General features: G+C 35.9%; 2 protein-coding genes across 2 annotated transcripts; both read left to right on the top strand.

Moving 5' to 3' along the window:
• Positions 1-1573: 1573 nt before the first annotated feature.
• On the top strand, positions 1574-10381 carry LOC113048160 (CWF19-like protein 1). The gene is made up of 14 exons (XM_026209751.1): positions 1574-1726; positions 1898-1982; positions 2068-2152; positions 2259-2360; positions 4584-4798; positions 4899-5014; positions 5094-5178; positions 5617-5766; positions 7795-7924; positions 8112-8191; positions 8349-8558; positions 8903-9022; positions 9784-9881; positions 10004-10381. The coding sequence occupies exons 1-14, from the start codon at positions 1704-1706 to the stop codon at positions 10146-10148; spliced, it is 1644 nt and encodes a 547-aa protein (XP_026065536.1). The 5' UTR covers positions 1574-1703; the 3' UTR covers positions 10149-10381.
• A 471-nt stretch (positions 10382-10852) lies between these two features.
• LOC113048162 (WASH complex subunit 3) lies at positions 10853-13515 on the top strand. Its single transcript, XM_026209755.1, has 7 exons — positions 10853-11064; positions 11149-11247; positions 11345-11410; positions 11730-11852; positions 11982-12098; positions 12571-12635; positions 12753-13515. The coding sequence occupies exons 1-7, from the start codon at positions 11014-11016 to the stop codon at positions 12844-12846; spliced, it is 615 nt and encodes a 204-aa protein (XP_026065540.1). The 5' UTR covers positions 10853-11013; the 3' UTR covers positions 12847-13515.
• The last annotated feature ends 766 nt before the right edge of the window (positions 13516-14281 follow it).

Genomic DNA, 14281 nt, shown 5'->3' with positions numbered 1-14281 from the left:
CGTCAGAGAGTCTGCTCACTACAGCAGTGACACATTAAAGACGACGCAGGGCTTCATTTCTTCAGCTCTGATTTGCTAGAGATGTTATCAGTTGGCCACATGGTGTACAAGAGAAAATCAGTAAAAGACTCCCCTCACTCAGCCCCCAATTCCCCACAAGTACCCATCACGCTGCTGGCTATTTGAAAAGAGGTCACTGTAATACTGAAGTATCACTACTATTTCCAGCCTGTTCTTTATCTGGATGCTCAATATTGTGTATGTTTTGATGTGTTTGTGTTGGTATTTATAATCTTAATTGTTTTAATACATAACTACCCTATTAATTTGCGTATGCATTATATGCATTTGTAATGAATAACAGAACTATGTGTTTGTGTGTGTGCACGTGTGGTGAAAATATATATTTTATTATACCAAATTAAGTTGTAGTGCCACCAAGTGGCTGTATTATAATAGAAAGGACATAAGGGTATTTTGCTTATGGAAGATATAGCCACCGCCACACAATTCTTATTTATGTAAGGACCTTTTTTTTCTATTAATATATTTAAATTATATTCGATCAATATATAATTATAAATGTTATTATTATCATATTAGTAGTAGTAAATTTGTATAGGTCATATATATTGTTAAGGTACTGTACATGCATTGGAATTAGATGGTTCTCTGCAGGTTGAAAATGTTTGGTGCATTTCTTGTCGTGTTCTTTTCGAACTTTTGAATGAATAATTTACTCGCCAAATGTATCCTTTGCAGTGAATGGGTACCGTCACAATGAGAGTCTGTGTGACTCCAGTACATCACCCAATATCTTTTAAAGTTAAAAAAGGCTTTTTGTAATGAACAAATCCATCATGAAGATGTTTTTAACTACAGATTGTTGCTTCTGACTAAAAGTATGAGTCCTCTATCTATAGTATTGGAACTATTGAACTACTTGTGGATTATTGTGGTTTTTTTATCAGCTGTTTGAACTCTCATTCTGACAGCACTATACACTGCAGAAGATAATACTACATTTCTCTGAATAGGTTCGGATTAAGAAATTATAATAATAAATAATAATAATTAAAATAATTATCTTTATCTTGAATTGCCTGAGGGTGAGTGAAAATTCAGCTAACTTTCATTCGTGGCAGAACTATTCCTTTCATATTGAGGCTTTCTGAAAATAAATATCGGGGGTAAATAATAACCAAATGTACTTTTAGATATATATCTTTGTTCCCCAGCAGTCTGCAGTCTTCTTCAGACCCCCAAAGATTGAACAGTGTGACAGATATAAATGTTTAATTGAACTGATAATATTAAGCTATGAAGCGATAACATTGCAAATAATGCGCACATCCTTGAGGCGTTTAATCATAGACATTAAAAGAAAGCGTTTAATACAATTTACTGTGTCACTCTTGTATTTGCTCCGGAGTGAAACAATATATTTTAACACGTTTATAAATTATATACTTTATATATGGTATTTACTCTTATGTATTTAATAATTTGTAGCACCAAAAAAACTAAAAAAAAAAAAAAAAAAAAAAAACTTTTACCTTAGGTGTATATTTCATAAGTAGGCGGCCGAAATCATTTACTCTCTGTTCCGACAGGGTTTATTTTGTCGACGCACAAATATATACACCAGACACAAGAAACGTTAATTTTTAAAGATTTTTAAGAACATTTATATTTTACTCGGTATGGATGACAAGCCTTTACGTGTGTAAGTTTTGCTTTTGGGTTAAAAAAAAAAAGGGACACGTGAATGTTGGTTGGCTCTTATGTTAATCAGTGATTTACAGTCATGATAAACAAAACCGATAGAAGTGTGCGGGTAAAAGACTCGCGTGTGTTTTTGTGTTTCCACGCTGTTTTATATTTCATTCCCTCTCAGACTCGCATGTGGCGACGTTGAAGGAAGAATAAATGCCTTGTTCAACCGGGTGAACGCCATTCAGAAAAAGAGCGGGCAGTTTGATGTGAGTCTGCACGTGGAGCTCTTCTTTTAAAGCGATAAGCATAAAAAGAGAGTTGTGGGTGTAAGTTGATAACGTTGTTTTTCAGTTGTTGCTGTGTGTTGGTGAGTTCTTTGGAACTTCTCCTGACGCTGAAGCAGAATGGGAAGCATACAAATCTGGTGCAAAAAAGGGTAACGTTAAGGTTTCCTATTAGGTTTGTTTGTTTGTTTGTTTATTCATTAATTCATCAAACTAATAACTGTTTTGAATTAAACTGTGATCTCTCTAATCCCCCAGCACCCATTCACACATATGTCCTCGGCGCAGCAAGCCAAGAGACTGTGAAGTGTCTCCCAAACTCTGATGGCTGCGAGCTGGCAGAAAACATCACATGTTTGGGTAAGATTGATCTGTAACCTTATACATATATTAGTGCTGTCAATCGATAAAAAAAAATTAACTAATTAATCGCACAATTTTTTAAAATGAATCGCGATTAATCGCAATTAAAAGACTGAAACTTTTTGGATATGTAAATGTAAAATGTAAATAATTAATGTAAACTCAAGACAAATAAACTATTTAAATTAAAAATATGATTGTTTATTGGAATTTTTGTTTAACTTGTAACACAGATTTTCTCATGTAAACAACATACCTGCAATAAACCATCAATATCCTCCAAATTAACTGTTGGCTTGAAAGCCATATTTATTACAGAAATAAAAACACAGGCATGTAAGTACCATTTGAATTTCAAAACAATCAATGCCAATAAAAAACAAAAATGATTTCCATGTTGAATTCTAAGTGGACTGCAAAAAAATTCCAAAGTATAGTCATTGCCAGTGCTTTAAGTGGGCCACTCAGTACCGCCACTTCCAAATATAGCTCTTGAGCGTACCGCCACCTCTCCGTGCGCCCAGAATGTGCTTCTAGCGTACCGGTACGCGCATTTGGACATCTGTTTTAATAGAGGTTTTAATCTTTTACCTGCACTGCCGATTTTCAGAGCGCCCTTCACAATGCAAGCTTCCTAATTCATCCCACCCAGAGCAGTAACTACATTACCCATTCACCCTTAAGTTATACAAGTGAATAGCGCATGTGTCGCTTTTCCCACTGTTAAGTGTCAACAACTCAACGTGGCCGGAGAAGGTGTGTGAAACTCGTTGTGAGTTATACTAAAGCAAAATCTTGAGTATTTATTGTCTGATAAACATTAAAAACTGTCTGCGGAGGTTGAGTCGTCCTGCAGCCCCCGCTGGCTGCTCATTGGCTGCAGCATCTTTTTTCTAAGTTCTAAAAAAATACCGTAGACGGCAAGGCACAAATTTAGATATTCATTTATCTAATTAATCTATAGCCTATGCACAAAGACAATATGATCTTTTTGTCCCCTTTTTGTTTTAAAGCTTGATGAAGAGAGAGAGCGCAAGTTGCTGCAGCTGCGAGGAGGACAGTGATGCACGCGTACAGGAGTGATTGACAGTTCGCGGCACTGTGTACAAAAAATACTCCGCTACACAATTATTCCATTATTTTCGTTTAAGCTTATTAACGTTAGCGTTACAGAAAGGTCTGATTTACGCACTGTTACAGTCATTGTTTTTTTGTTTTTTTTAAACAATGACATTTGAGTTCATGATTTTAATGTTGCTGTTTCTTGTGGCAGACCGAATGAAGAGTAATGTTTCTTGTGGCAGACTGAAGAGTAATCCGGCAGAGTTTTATACTGAAACTTTCCATCTAAAAGTCTTTCCTTGGTCTTATCCATATTTCGTTGTACGTTGAACACACATAGGCCACAACTGGAAATAAAAAAAACTGCAACCGCATTAATTGCGTTTATTTTTTTTTAACGCGTTAAATATTTCAAATTAATCAAATGCGTTAACGCGCTAATTTTGACAGCACTAACATATATATATATATATATATATATATATATATATATATATTTTATATATTTATCCATATATTTTTATATTGATCCATAACACAGCCCTGCGTTTTCAAAATGTTCAAAATAAGGTTTAATATTAGACAATATGATGATGCAGAATTTAAAAATATCAGTTTTGCAAGCTCTTATCAAATATCACAAGCAGTCATATATTAAAAGTTACATTCAGATTCTATTATTTAACTTCTGTAAAGGAAGAATCTGTAAAGTAGTTATACAAATTTCAAATGCTCCACTGAGTGCATTCAACTTTACATAAACATACGTTTATCACAAATATCTAGCATTTTCTGTCGCCGTTTGAGTGTAGTGAAACACTCACAGATGTAGCAAAAACATCTGGTAATATTTGCATATTGTTCTGTCATTGGCCATAATGCTAATTTTGAAATCAGGATTAGGCAGAAAAATTTTCATAATTTTGAAAGTCTTTGTGGAGGTGGTTCTGGTTCTTGTTTCACCTTGCAAATGGTTGCCGAAATGTGAGCGTATGACGTGGTGCTAGAGCGAAAAGGGGCACTATTTTTCCTGTCACCATCCCTAAATTAGTAAGAAGCAAGGATAGGCTTCATTCAGCAAATATGGTACAGGATGGTGTAATGCTTAAAAATTAAACCGTCAATTTGAGTTAAAAAAAGTATGGTTTTTTTGCGCAGGTCGAAGAGGCATTTTCACTGGGGCATCGGGGCTTCAGATTGCTTATGTCAGTGGCAGAGAATCTCAGCAGGAACCTGCTCCCTCACACTGCTTTACCTCTAAAGATATCATTGCCCTGGCGGCCCCACTGCTGTCTAACTCCAAATTTCGAGGAGTGGACATTCTCCTGACATCCCAGTGGCCTCGAGGCGTATGGCAGTACGGAAACAGTCCCGTCAGTGCTTTCTTATGCTCCTTAAATTCATTTGAATCAGTTTTGCAGTTATTTCCTGAATGTGTACTCAAGGGTCATTTACTTTCTTGGCTTTTTGTAGGAAACTGACACAAAGTTTTGTGGGGTTTCGTCCATCGCAGATCTCGCTGACAAACTGAAGCCCCGTTACCATTTTGCGGGACTGGAAGCGGTCCATTACGAGAGGCTGCCTTACAGGTCTGGTGTTTCAGCGTCAGGATATGTTTTGCTTTTCAGAAGATATTTGACTTTTTAAAAAAAGTGTATAAATTTGCAGGAATCATGTGGTCCTTCAAGAAAATGCTCAGCATGTCAGTAGATTCATCGCCCTGGCGACAGTCAACAATCCTGCCAAGAAGAAGGTTGGTTTTTGTTTTGTTTTTGGTAAAGTTTTACTAATTTTGTAATTGTGCTGTAATTTTGTGCTTCTGTCGTTTTGTATTAGTTTTGGTTATGGTATTAATTGCCTTTATTTTATTTTTATTGTTTAGAAATTAGTTAGTTGTTATATTATTTCAGATCTATTACAAATAACAGAAATTATTTTTAAATGTTTTAGTTAACAGTAATGGCATTGCTAAAAGTTAATATTTAAAAACAATAACACAAAGTTATTATTCATCTGTAATAATAAAATACATCTTTATTTCATATTGCATGCTGTAATTTTATGATAACTGAATTCACTTGTAGCATCGATTTTGAGTTTTTAGTGTTTCATTGTTAAATTTGAGACAAAATTGAAATTTAATATCAGACTAAACATGAATTTTAATTGTACAGTTGATCTTCTCTCATAGTATTTGTATGCATTCAACATCGTCCCGATGAAAAACATGGACCCCGCAGAGTTAGTCAAGCAGCCCCAGGATGTCACAGAAAGTCCCTACAGGAAACCTATGAGAGACGGGAGGAAAGAAAAACCACCACCCTCTATGACAGGCGCCGAGGTTTGTGTGTACAGTTTTTAATTACAAATAGAGTTAGTATGCCAGTTTTAAAAGAAACCCTGTTCACCAAGGCTGCATTTAATTAATAAAAAATAAAGCAATTTTGTGAAACAATATTTGAATTTAATTTATTTTCTAGAAGAATTTATTATAAAATGTAATGTATTCCTTTGATTTCCATAGTTGAATTCTCAGCAGCTGTTACTTCAGTGTCACATGATCCTTCAGAAATCATTCTAATATGCTGATTTGCTGCTCAGAAAACATGTATCATCATTTTTTGTGGAAATGCATGATACATTTTTCTCAGGGTTATTTTGTTGAATTGAAAGCTCAAAAGAACTTTTGATTTGAAATAGGGCTGCAACTAACGATTATTTTGATAATCGATTAATCTGTCGATTATTTTTACGATTAATCGATTAATCGGTTTATGTACTTATATTTTAGTTTTTTCCATTTTTTCCCCAAGTAAATTATTAATAAAGGGTCTTTATCATTCAGCATAGATTTTTAAGAGATTTTAACTATTTTGCATTGTCATATCCTCATCAAAAATATACCTGGAGTTGTTTATGTTAGTAATCCTTTGTCGAACTCTTCTGCAATCAAAACAGTGACCCATACTCTAGCAAAATTCACAAGGAGATTTCAAATATTGTTTTCACCATGGCAGTCCTTAGAGCTCCTAAAGTAGTTTAACATCCCAAACAAAGCTTAAGGAATCTTTGAGAACATATTTTCACGAAGTATAAGGATAAAACAGAATAAAATTGCAGTGCATTGTATTTTATTATTTACTGGGAAAAAGCTTTATAGCTTTTGCTGTGAAATTGTAAACAATCCTTCGAAAAAAAGTGCCAATGGCATGAAACCTGAATGGAACTCACAATTTAAAGTAAAATCCATCAGAAGGTTGTCCAGAAAAAAAAAAAAAATTGGGACACACACAAAAAACCTTCTGTGTGAAAAAGAGCAGTGAATACTTAGAAAAGAAGTGCATTTTAAATATACTCAAACATTTACCTCTCTCATTCAGTCATAATTAGACTGCAAGTCTGAATTATGAACTGGTAAACGACAAACTGATCACATAACATGTTTGTAAAGCTTTAAATGTTAACTGTTAAAAAGCAATGTTATCAGCTTGTACGACTAAACATTTGCAAACAACCTTGTACTGGAGAATCTGCACAAATAAAATTCTTAGGGGCCGTTCACATATCGCACCTAAAAACGCGTGGAAAACGCTAGTCGCGCCGCTTTCTCCTTCTTTCCAAAGCACTCGGGCAGAAGCGCCCCTGAGGCGTCTGCCTTTGCTAAGCAACCATGACGTGCTCTCTCCATGACGTGCCCTCTCCATGAAGACCCGGAAATTTCAGCAAAGGATAAATGGATGCGGTGTGGACGCGCCTGGAAAAACGGGCGCATCGCACCGCGTGCGTGTCGCGACCGCGTCGCTTCCGTTATGAGAGTGCATACTGCGCGCCTACATAGGAAATAACGAACTTGAGCACGCAAAAGACACGAAATGTGAACGTCCCCTTAAACAGTTCAGTAGTGCAGAGTTTACAGGTTACTCTTCATTTTGAAGGCTCAAAGTAAAGTACTCCCACTTCCCTCTGTATGCTGCAGAGACGCTGTTCGGGAAGCACGTGACATAAAACGAGGCCAGCTATTGGCTATTCGCTACTTCACCTGCTGTACTGGCTGAGTAAAACCTCCGGTGGCTCATTACTGCCACACTTTGGTCACCGCAGATTTGAAATATGCACGAAATGAGCCGCTTATGGCAAATAAAATTTATTTAGCGACGAATCGATTACTAAATTAGTTGACAACTATTTTAATAATCGATTTTAATCGATTAAATCGATTCGTTGTTTCAGCTCTAATTTGAAATAATCTTTTGTAACATTATGACTGTCTTTAGTGTCACTTTTGTATATTTCAGTGCATCCTTTTTAATAATAATAAAAAAAGGATCTTATTGACCCCAAATCATTTGAACTTCTCCTTTTTGTTTAGGAGGAACCGGTATCCCAGTTCTTTTTTGATCTTGGCCAAAAGAAGCCACAGCACCAGCAACGTCAGCATGGCAGGAAGAGGCAAACAGATGGAGACAGACCTAATTACCCCAAACAGCCCCGAAGACCCCGTGAGTCCATTGACCTGCAATCTCTCCGCTCCTTCCACTGATCTAATGGATCAAACTGGACTATTTTTTTATTACCTTATGTAGAGATATTAAGCCAAACTTATTTCTAGTCTGAGTTTGGGGAGGATTTGAATTAAATTTTGCATGCTGCTCTTGACACAGACCTGGTTTTCGTGTCTCATTACAGCACAGCCCACCGGACCCTGTTGGTTCTGCCTCGCAAGTCCAGAAGTCGAGAAGCACTTGGTCATAAGCATTGGAACACATGTTAGTCCACAAAATATGTACTCTGCAGCCCAGTATTTCTTTAGAATACATCATAAGAACATAAGATTAGATCAACCAATAAATTATTGGTCACATCGATACATCATCTGTTGTTGTTTTTCGATATGCATTAATGTAACTATTCTATTATCTCCAGTGTTACATGGCTCTCGCTAAGGGTGGTCTCACTCCCGATCATGTGCTCCTGCTGCCCATCGGACATTACCAGTCAGTGGTGGATTTGGCTTCGGAGGTGGTCGAAGAGATGGAGAAATACAAGAGTGTTGTCAAGAAGTTCTGTAAAAGCAGAGCCCAGCGGTGCATCATGTTTGAGAGGAACTACCGTAGCCAGCACCTTCAACTACAGGTCCAGACCAAATATTGTTATTCATATTGAGATTGTGGTGTCTGCCTGACAGGACTGACCTGTACAGAACCCAGGTCAGTCTGAGCAGCACCACATATATGAAAAAGAGAGTCTGGTAAACTCACAGCAGTGTGGAGAGTGTGACAGATGCCCAGCCCTCCACCAATCACAGACTTCGACATCATTTCATCAGTTTAAGTCTGAGCGGATAGACCGTCTGTCTGCGATGAAGAATAACCATTTCTGAGGGACGTGTTCCCAGTGATGACCAAATAGGGGATTTCCAAAAGCCCTCCTTGTGTGAAAACCATGCATAACAGAGGGTTTACTTGTGTGGTCCTCAGGTAGTGCCGGTGCCCATGGAGAAGTGCAGTACAGAAGACATCAAGGAGGCGTTCATGACACAAGCTGAAGAGCAGCAGATGGAGCTGATGGAGATTCCAGCTCATACAGACCTCAAACAGGTACGATCCATCAGTGTCCACTTCACACTGGAAAAAAATGATTACATAATTTTTTTCTGGGACTTCCAGCTTTGTGCTCATGTATGTTTAATTATTATAAATATGCTTTTAATATGATAATTTACTACTACTTTAGTATATTATATAAATTATATTTTTTTTATACTGGTAATATAATTTAGTTATTATTTACATTTTATCTAATGTATTCAGTTAATATAATGATGTTATTTAATACAGTATATAAATAATTTATTGTTATATTATACTGTCATAATTAGTTGTTATTAATTGTATGCATTCTATACACTCTAAATAATTTAAATTTAACATTATTTAATGTTAAATTATTTAATTACATGTTATTATCAAAATTTGTTACATTGGTTACATTGTGCTTAATCAGTTTTATATAATTTGATACTTATAATGTAATAAAAAAAGTCATTGTATGTCCTGTTATTGGCATATTTGAGTCCACTCAGTTTAGTTTGCTGTTCATGTAGTCTAAACAGTAAAGACAAGTGCAAAGTTTACAAGCCATCTTGAAATCACATCTGTTTGTAGTCTAAATAGAATTAAAAAATTATTTGTTATTTGTTTTTGTGTTTTCTTGTTAGGTGTTGTGTGCGAATACATTCATTTTCACTTTCTTATATCCTGAGCTATGTTATATTATCTATGAAGTTAAGAGAGAACAAGGGACCTGGATCTGTTTTGTGCAAAACTGCACTGTGTCTAACTGATATGTCCCATTACAGATTGCTCCTCCAGGAACGCCCTACTTTTATGTGGAGCTGGATACAGGCGAGAAGCTGTTTTATCGTATCAAGAAAAACTTCCCTTTGCAGTTTGGCAGGTAATTGTTCAACAGACACTGTTCGTCAATGTGAGTTACAATTACTTGAATGAGTATGATCTGAGGAAATACTTTCTTTGCATAACCACCTGTACATTCTATATGTATGTGTTTGGCTTCAGGGAAGTGATGGCGAGCGAGGCGTTGTTGAACATCCCCATGCGTGCTGACTGGAGGGAGTGTAAATGTACAAAAGAAGAGGAAGACGATCAGGCCAAACAAATGCGCTCTGACTTTGAGCCCTTCGACTTCGCACTTGATGACTGAGCAACATTTCAGATGCATCTGACTTAATCCCTTCATTTTAATGAACTCAACTGCTTATTTTATCCTTTTTAATTTTGCGCCATATACACTTTCCTCTTCCAATCACTTGCAAACAGGAAACGTTTTTTGTCACAGTGGTCTTTTAAAAGATGCCTGTTTTTGGTGATTCATCTCATCTGTTATATGTGGAATTTTATGCTTCATAATTAAAGTCATTTTTCAGATTTGTAAAATCTGTTTCTCTTTTGTAGAAACTAGCGTGATGTATGTCCTCTGGTGGTGTTGATCTGCTTTTGAGATTTTACTGATGTTTGTGCTAGAGTACACAAACTACCAAAAGAAGACACTTGATACAAAATAGTTATAGAAATTAACTAGTAATTATGGATTGTTGAATATCCATTTTAATATAATGATACAATAAATATTCATTACTCTTTAAAAGTAATCTGAAATAGGCCGTGTGCGTGTCATTACTTGCTAAAAATATTTAAGTTGAAACTAAGGTAATGTCTTATGATGGCAGTTACATCGTTTTAGGTGTTTAGTAAATAATTATAAGTAGTTAGTTAATAGTTATAAATAGTAGGACTTTCACAAACAACAATGTAAACACAGGTTAAATACTAATAAATTGAATACAATTATTTATACGTGAAATATACTAAATGTATTTCCATGTTACTAGTTTCAGGGGTTGGGGACTTTTGTTATGTATCGCGGAAATGCTGTAGGTCGCGATGAAGTCACGTGAAGAGTTCTTTTCACAATGATGCATTTGTACCGAGTTCCCGACTCATTTGTTACATTTAAAGCGTAAAAACCTGTGTCTCAAATCCAGTTAAAACGCAAACGAGTTGTCGACATGGATGAGGACGGATTACCCATTGTGGGGTCGGGAGTAGATCTTACAAAGGTAAGTTTAACATTGCAGCATCAACTGCTGCTCACATGATCGTCTGACATAGACTTCACAATAGTAATCATTATACTTTTTAAGGTTCCAGCCATTCAGCAGCGAAGAATCGTAGCTTTCCTCAATCAGTTCATCGTCCACACTGTCAGGTTCCTGAATCGGTTTTCCACAGTATGTGAGGAGGTATGTTCACCTGTCAACACATCAATCCCCTCTTCTCCTTAACATAAACATTTCCTGAAAGTGACAGTCAGTGGCCTGATGAAATTGGTTTTTGCAGAAACTAGCAACAGTATCACTACGAATCCAGCAGATTGAGACCACACTGAGCATCTTGGAAGCAAAGGTAACTCGAGACAGATCAGCGGAAATGTCTGGAGAACAAAAACAAATATATAATTCAACCAAAATAAATGATAGAAGATAATGTTGAAAATAAATAAATAGATTAAAACAAACAAAAAATATTCCAAATGAATGAAAAATCTGTAAAGATTAAAATAGAATTAGATGAAAACAAACAAAAAAACTAAAATGTGTAAAAATTATTTTAATTAAATTAAAATAAATACAGCACTAGCAGTAGTGGAAAAAATTAATATAGCAAACTCTATTTTAGCCGTCTTCTGATTGATTTCATTAAAATATGGTGAATAATTTTGCAGCTGGCCTCTATCCCTGGTTTGGAAGAAGTCACAGTGGAAGGAGTGAGACGGTCTACAGAGACAAACGGCCCTGCAGCGGGGGGCAGTGATGCCTCGGGCCCCCCTTCAGGTCCTCCTGTTGAGGTAACAGTTCATCTGAGATGTTATTGTCATAATCTATTTATCCCACTGCTTTTAAGATATTTTAAACCCATGGGAAGTTATACCAGTAAGTTTTTTTTTTGTGTTAATATAAATTCCTCATCCATTCAGGCATCGCAGCAAGCACAAGTGGCCCATCCGGAGCAAAAGACAGAGGCCCCAGCAGAAAATGTGATCACTGTAGCCAAGGACCCACGATATGCCAGATACCTGAAAATGGTGCAAGTGGTATGTGTGGTTCTCGTAAAGGGACAAATCCCTCAAAAATTAAAATATGCTCACAAGTTACTCGCCCACAGGCCATCTAAGATGTAGATGAACATGTTTCTTCATTGGAAAGAGATCTGGAGAAATTTAGCATTACATCACTTGCTCACCAGTGGTGAAGTTTTTAGCTTCACAAAATGGGCTGTAATTTTTTTATCAGCTGTTTGGACTCTCATTCTGACGGCACCCATTCACTGCAGAGGATCCATTGCTGAGCTAAATTTCTCAGAATAATTTTCCAATGAAAAAACTATTCATTCTTACTATGAAGAAACTAACTCTATCTAAAGCTTGGACTGGCTGAAGGGGAGTTCATTTTAAGCACTTTTTCATTTTCGGGTGAATTGTTCCTTCAAAATGAAAGGAATCACTAATAAACTCACTTACATGTGGAAAGTATATGCATATGCCTATCTTTTGCTCTTTTGCACAGGGTGTTCCAGTCATGGCCATTAAAAATAAGATGGTAATGGAGGGTTTGGACCCCGGTTTGCTTGAGTAAGTGTTAACGACAGTAAAAATATTATGCACTATTTATGCATTTGTATAGTCACTATTTGTGTTACAATGAAGTGTTTATATTGTATCTAATGGATTCATTGAATCTTCCTTTAGTACCCCTGACGCACCTGTTCCAGATAGTGTCAAAAAAGGATTGGATGAGCGAGATGATGACAGCTCAGGCAGCGAATCATCTTTCAGCGACTGATTGGCTCTCACAGCCAACGAGCTTTGTGTAGGACTAGCCTGTGTAGGCCGTCATGAGCCCTGCTCATCTCAAAGCAGCGTAAATGCACTCGAATGTCCTTACAGAGGACAGACACTTAGTGGTGGCACTAAGGTTGTGTCACATCTCAGAGACTGCATATTTTGTCATCTATAGTGGTTTCCCACTCGGTGAGATTGCTAGTGATTGTGATGATAACTGGTCCATTTAAGTCGGTTTAATTACTACTCTCATGTGAATTGTTATAAATATCTCATCACTTGCCTGACATGTACATGTTAGATGCCTAATATGTACATCTAATAACAATAAAAAGATGCCAGTGAGTGTCTTTATGAAATAGACACAAGCAGGCTTGTAAACCTGTTCATAAATACTTTTTTTTTTAAATGGATCTTTATTTTTGTAAATTCATCTTTAGTTGCAAAATCACATCCAAATCTTTGATGACATAAAGCCTTATTTGTTAGATTTTTGGAGTTTCTAATAATACTGATTGTGTTGCATTGTCATTACAATTTTGCTTATTTTGTCTTTTTCAAATCGAACTTGTTATTAAAAGTTATGTCTAAATTCAGTTTAAATCTTTAAACTTTTAAACATTAAACACTACCATTTGTAAAAAATAAATGAATACGTATCTTGCGATCACCAAGGCTGCATTTATTTGATATAAAAATAATAAATCAGTAAAACAGCAATACTGTAAAATATCATTACAATTTAATATAAAAGTTTTCAATAAGAATGCATTTTAAAATGTAGTTTATTTCTGTGATGCAAAGCTGAATTTACTCCTTAAGCAGCCATTACTCCTTCAGAAATCAGTGTGTGCTGCTTTTGTGTGTGTGAATAAAATGTTGAAAAGAACAGCATTTATTTGTAATAGAAATCGTTGGTAACGTTACAAATGTCCTTTTTTGAATTAAATATAATAATTTATAAAATACCCAACCTCTACGCTGCTATTCCTATCATTACAAACATTAAAGCAATCACTTCTCGTTAGTCATGCACATCATCATCATGTGTTATTATTTCACAATTACAGAGTCAGACACATTGTGGAAACACTGGACTTATTTTGACATTCCACTTCTTAAAGTGCAAGATTAAAACAACATTTGCTCACTTTCACTTTTGGAACGATAAACAATGCAAGAATTTCAAACTATAATCAGAGTGAAGATTGATTGACAGTCATGCGAATATGGATGTGCTCAACTATTTTCTCTTGGTAAATCATTAATGCTTTGTAAATGGAGAATCTTTATCAAACGGCTTTATAAACTGGTTAGAGTACATTACTCTTCAAGTAAAAGTTTATGCCCTCTTTCTAGACCAAAATACAAGCTACAAAATCTACACTGCAAATGATTACACGGTACTTTAGCAGATCTTTCAAAGTGAACAGGTA

This window comes from Carassius auratus, chromosome 29, assembly GCF_003368295.1.
Source record: "Carassius auratus strain Wakin chromosome 29, ASM336829v1, whole genome shotgun sequence".
NCBI lineage: Eukaryota > Metazoa > Chordata > Actinopteri > Cypriniformes > Cyprinidae > Carassius > Carassius auratus.
The sequence above is the reverse complement of the archived record's forward strand: the minus strand, read 5'-3'. Positions and strand labels throughout refer to the sequence as shown.

Bases quoted from the DNA above. Each gene is read 5' to 3' on its own strand.
- LOC113048160 (XM_026209751.1), top strand. From the start codon at position 1,704: ATGGATGACAAGCCTTTACGTGT. The intron at 2,153-2,258 runs GTAACGTTAAGG...CTAATCCCCCAG, and splicing joins CAAATCTGGTGCAAAAAAGG to CACCCATTCACACATATGTC. The intron at 8,192-8,348 runs GTTAGTCCACAA...TATTATCTCCAG, and splicing joins TCATAAGCATTGGAACACAT to TGTTACATGGCTCTCGCTAA.
- LOC113048162 (XM_026209755.1), top strand. From the start codon at position 11,014: ATGGATGAGGACGGATTACCCATTGTGGGGTCGGGAGTAGATCTTACA. The intron at 11,065-11,148 runs GTAAGTTTAACA...ATACTTTTTAAG, and splicing joins CGGGAGTAGATCTTACAAAG to GTTCCAGCCATTCAGCAGCG. The intron at 12,636-12,752 runs GTAAGTGTTAAC...ATCTTCCTTTAG, and splicing joins TTGGACCCCGGTTTGCTTGA to TACCCCTGACGCACCTGTTC.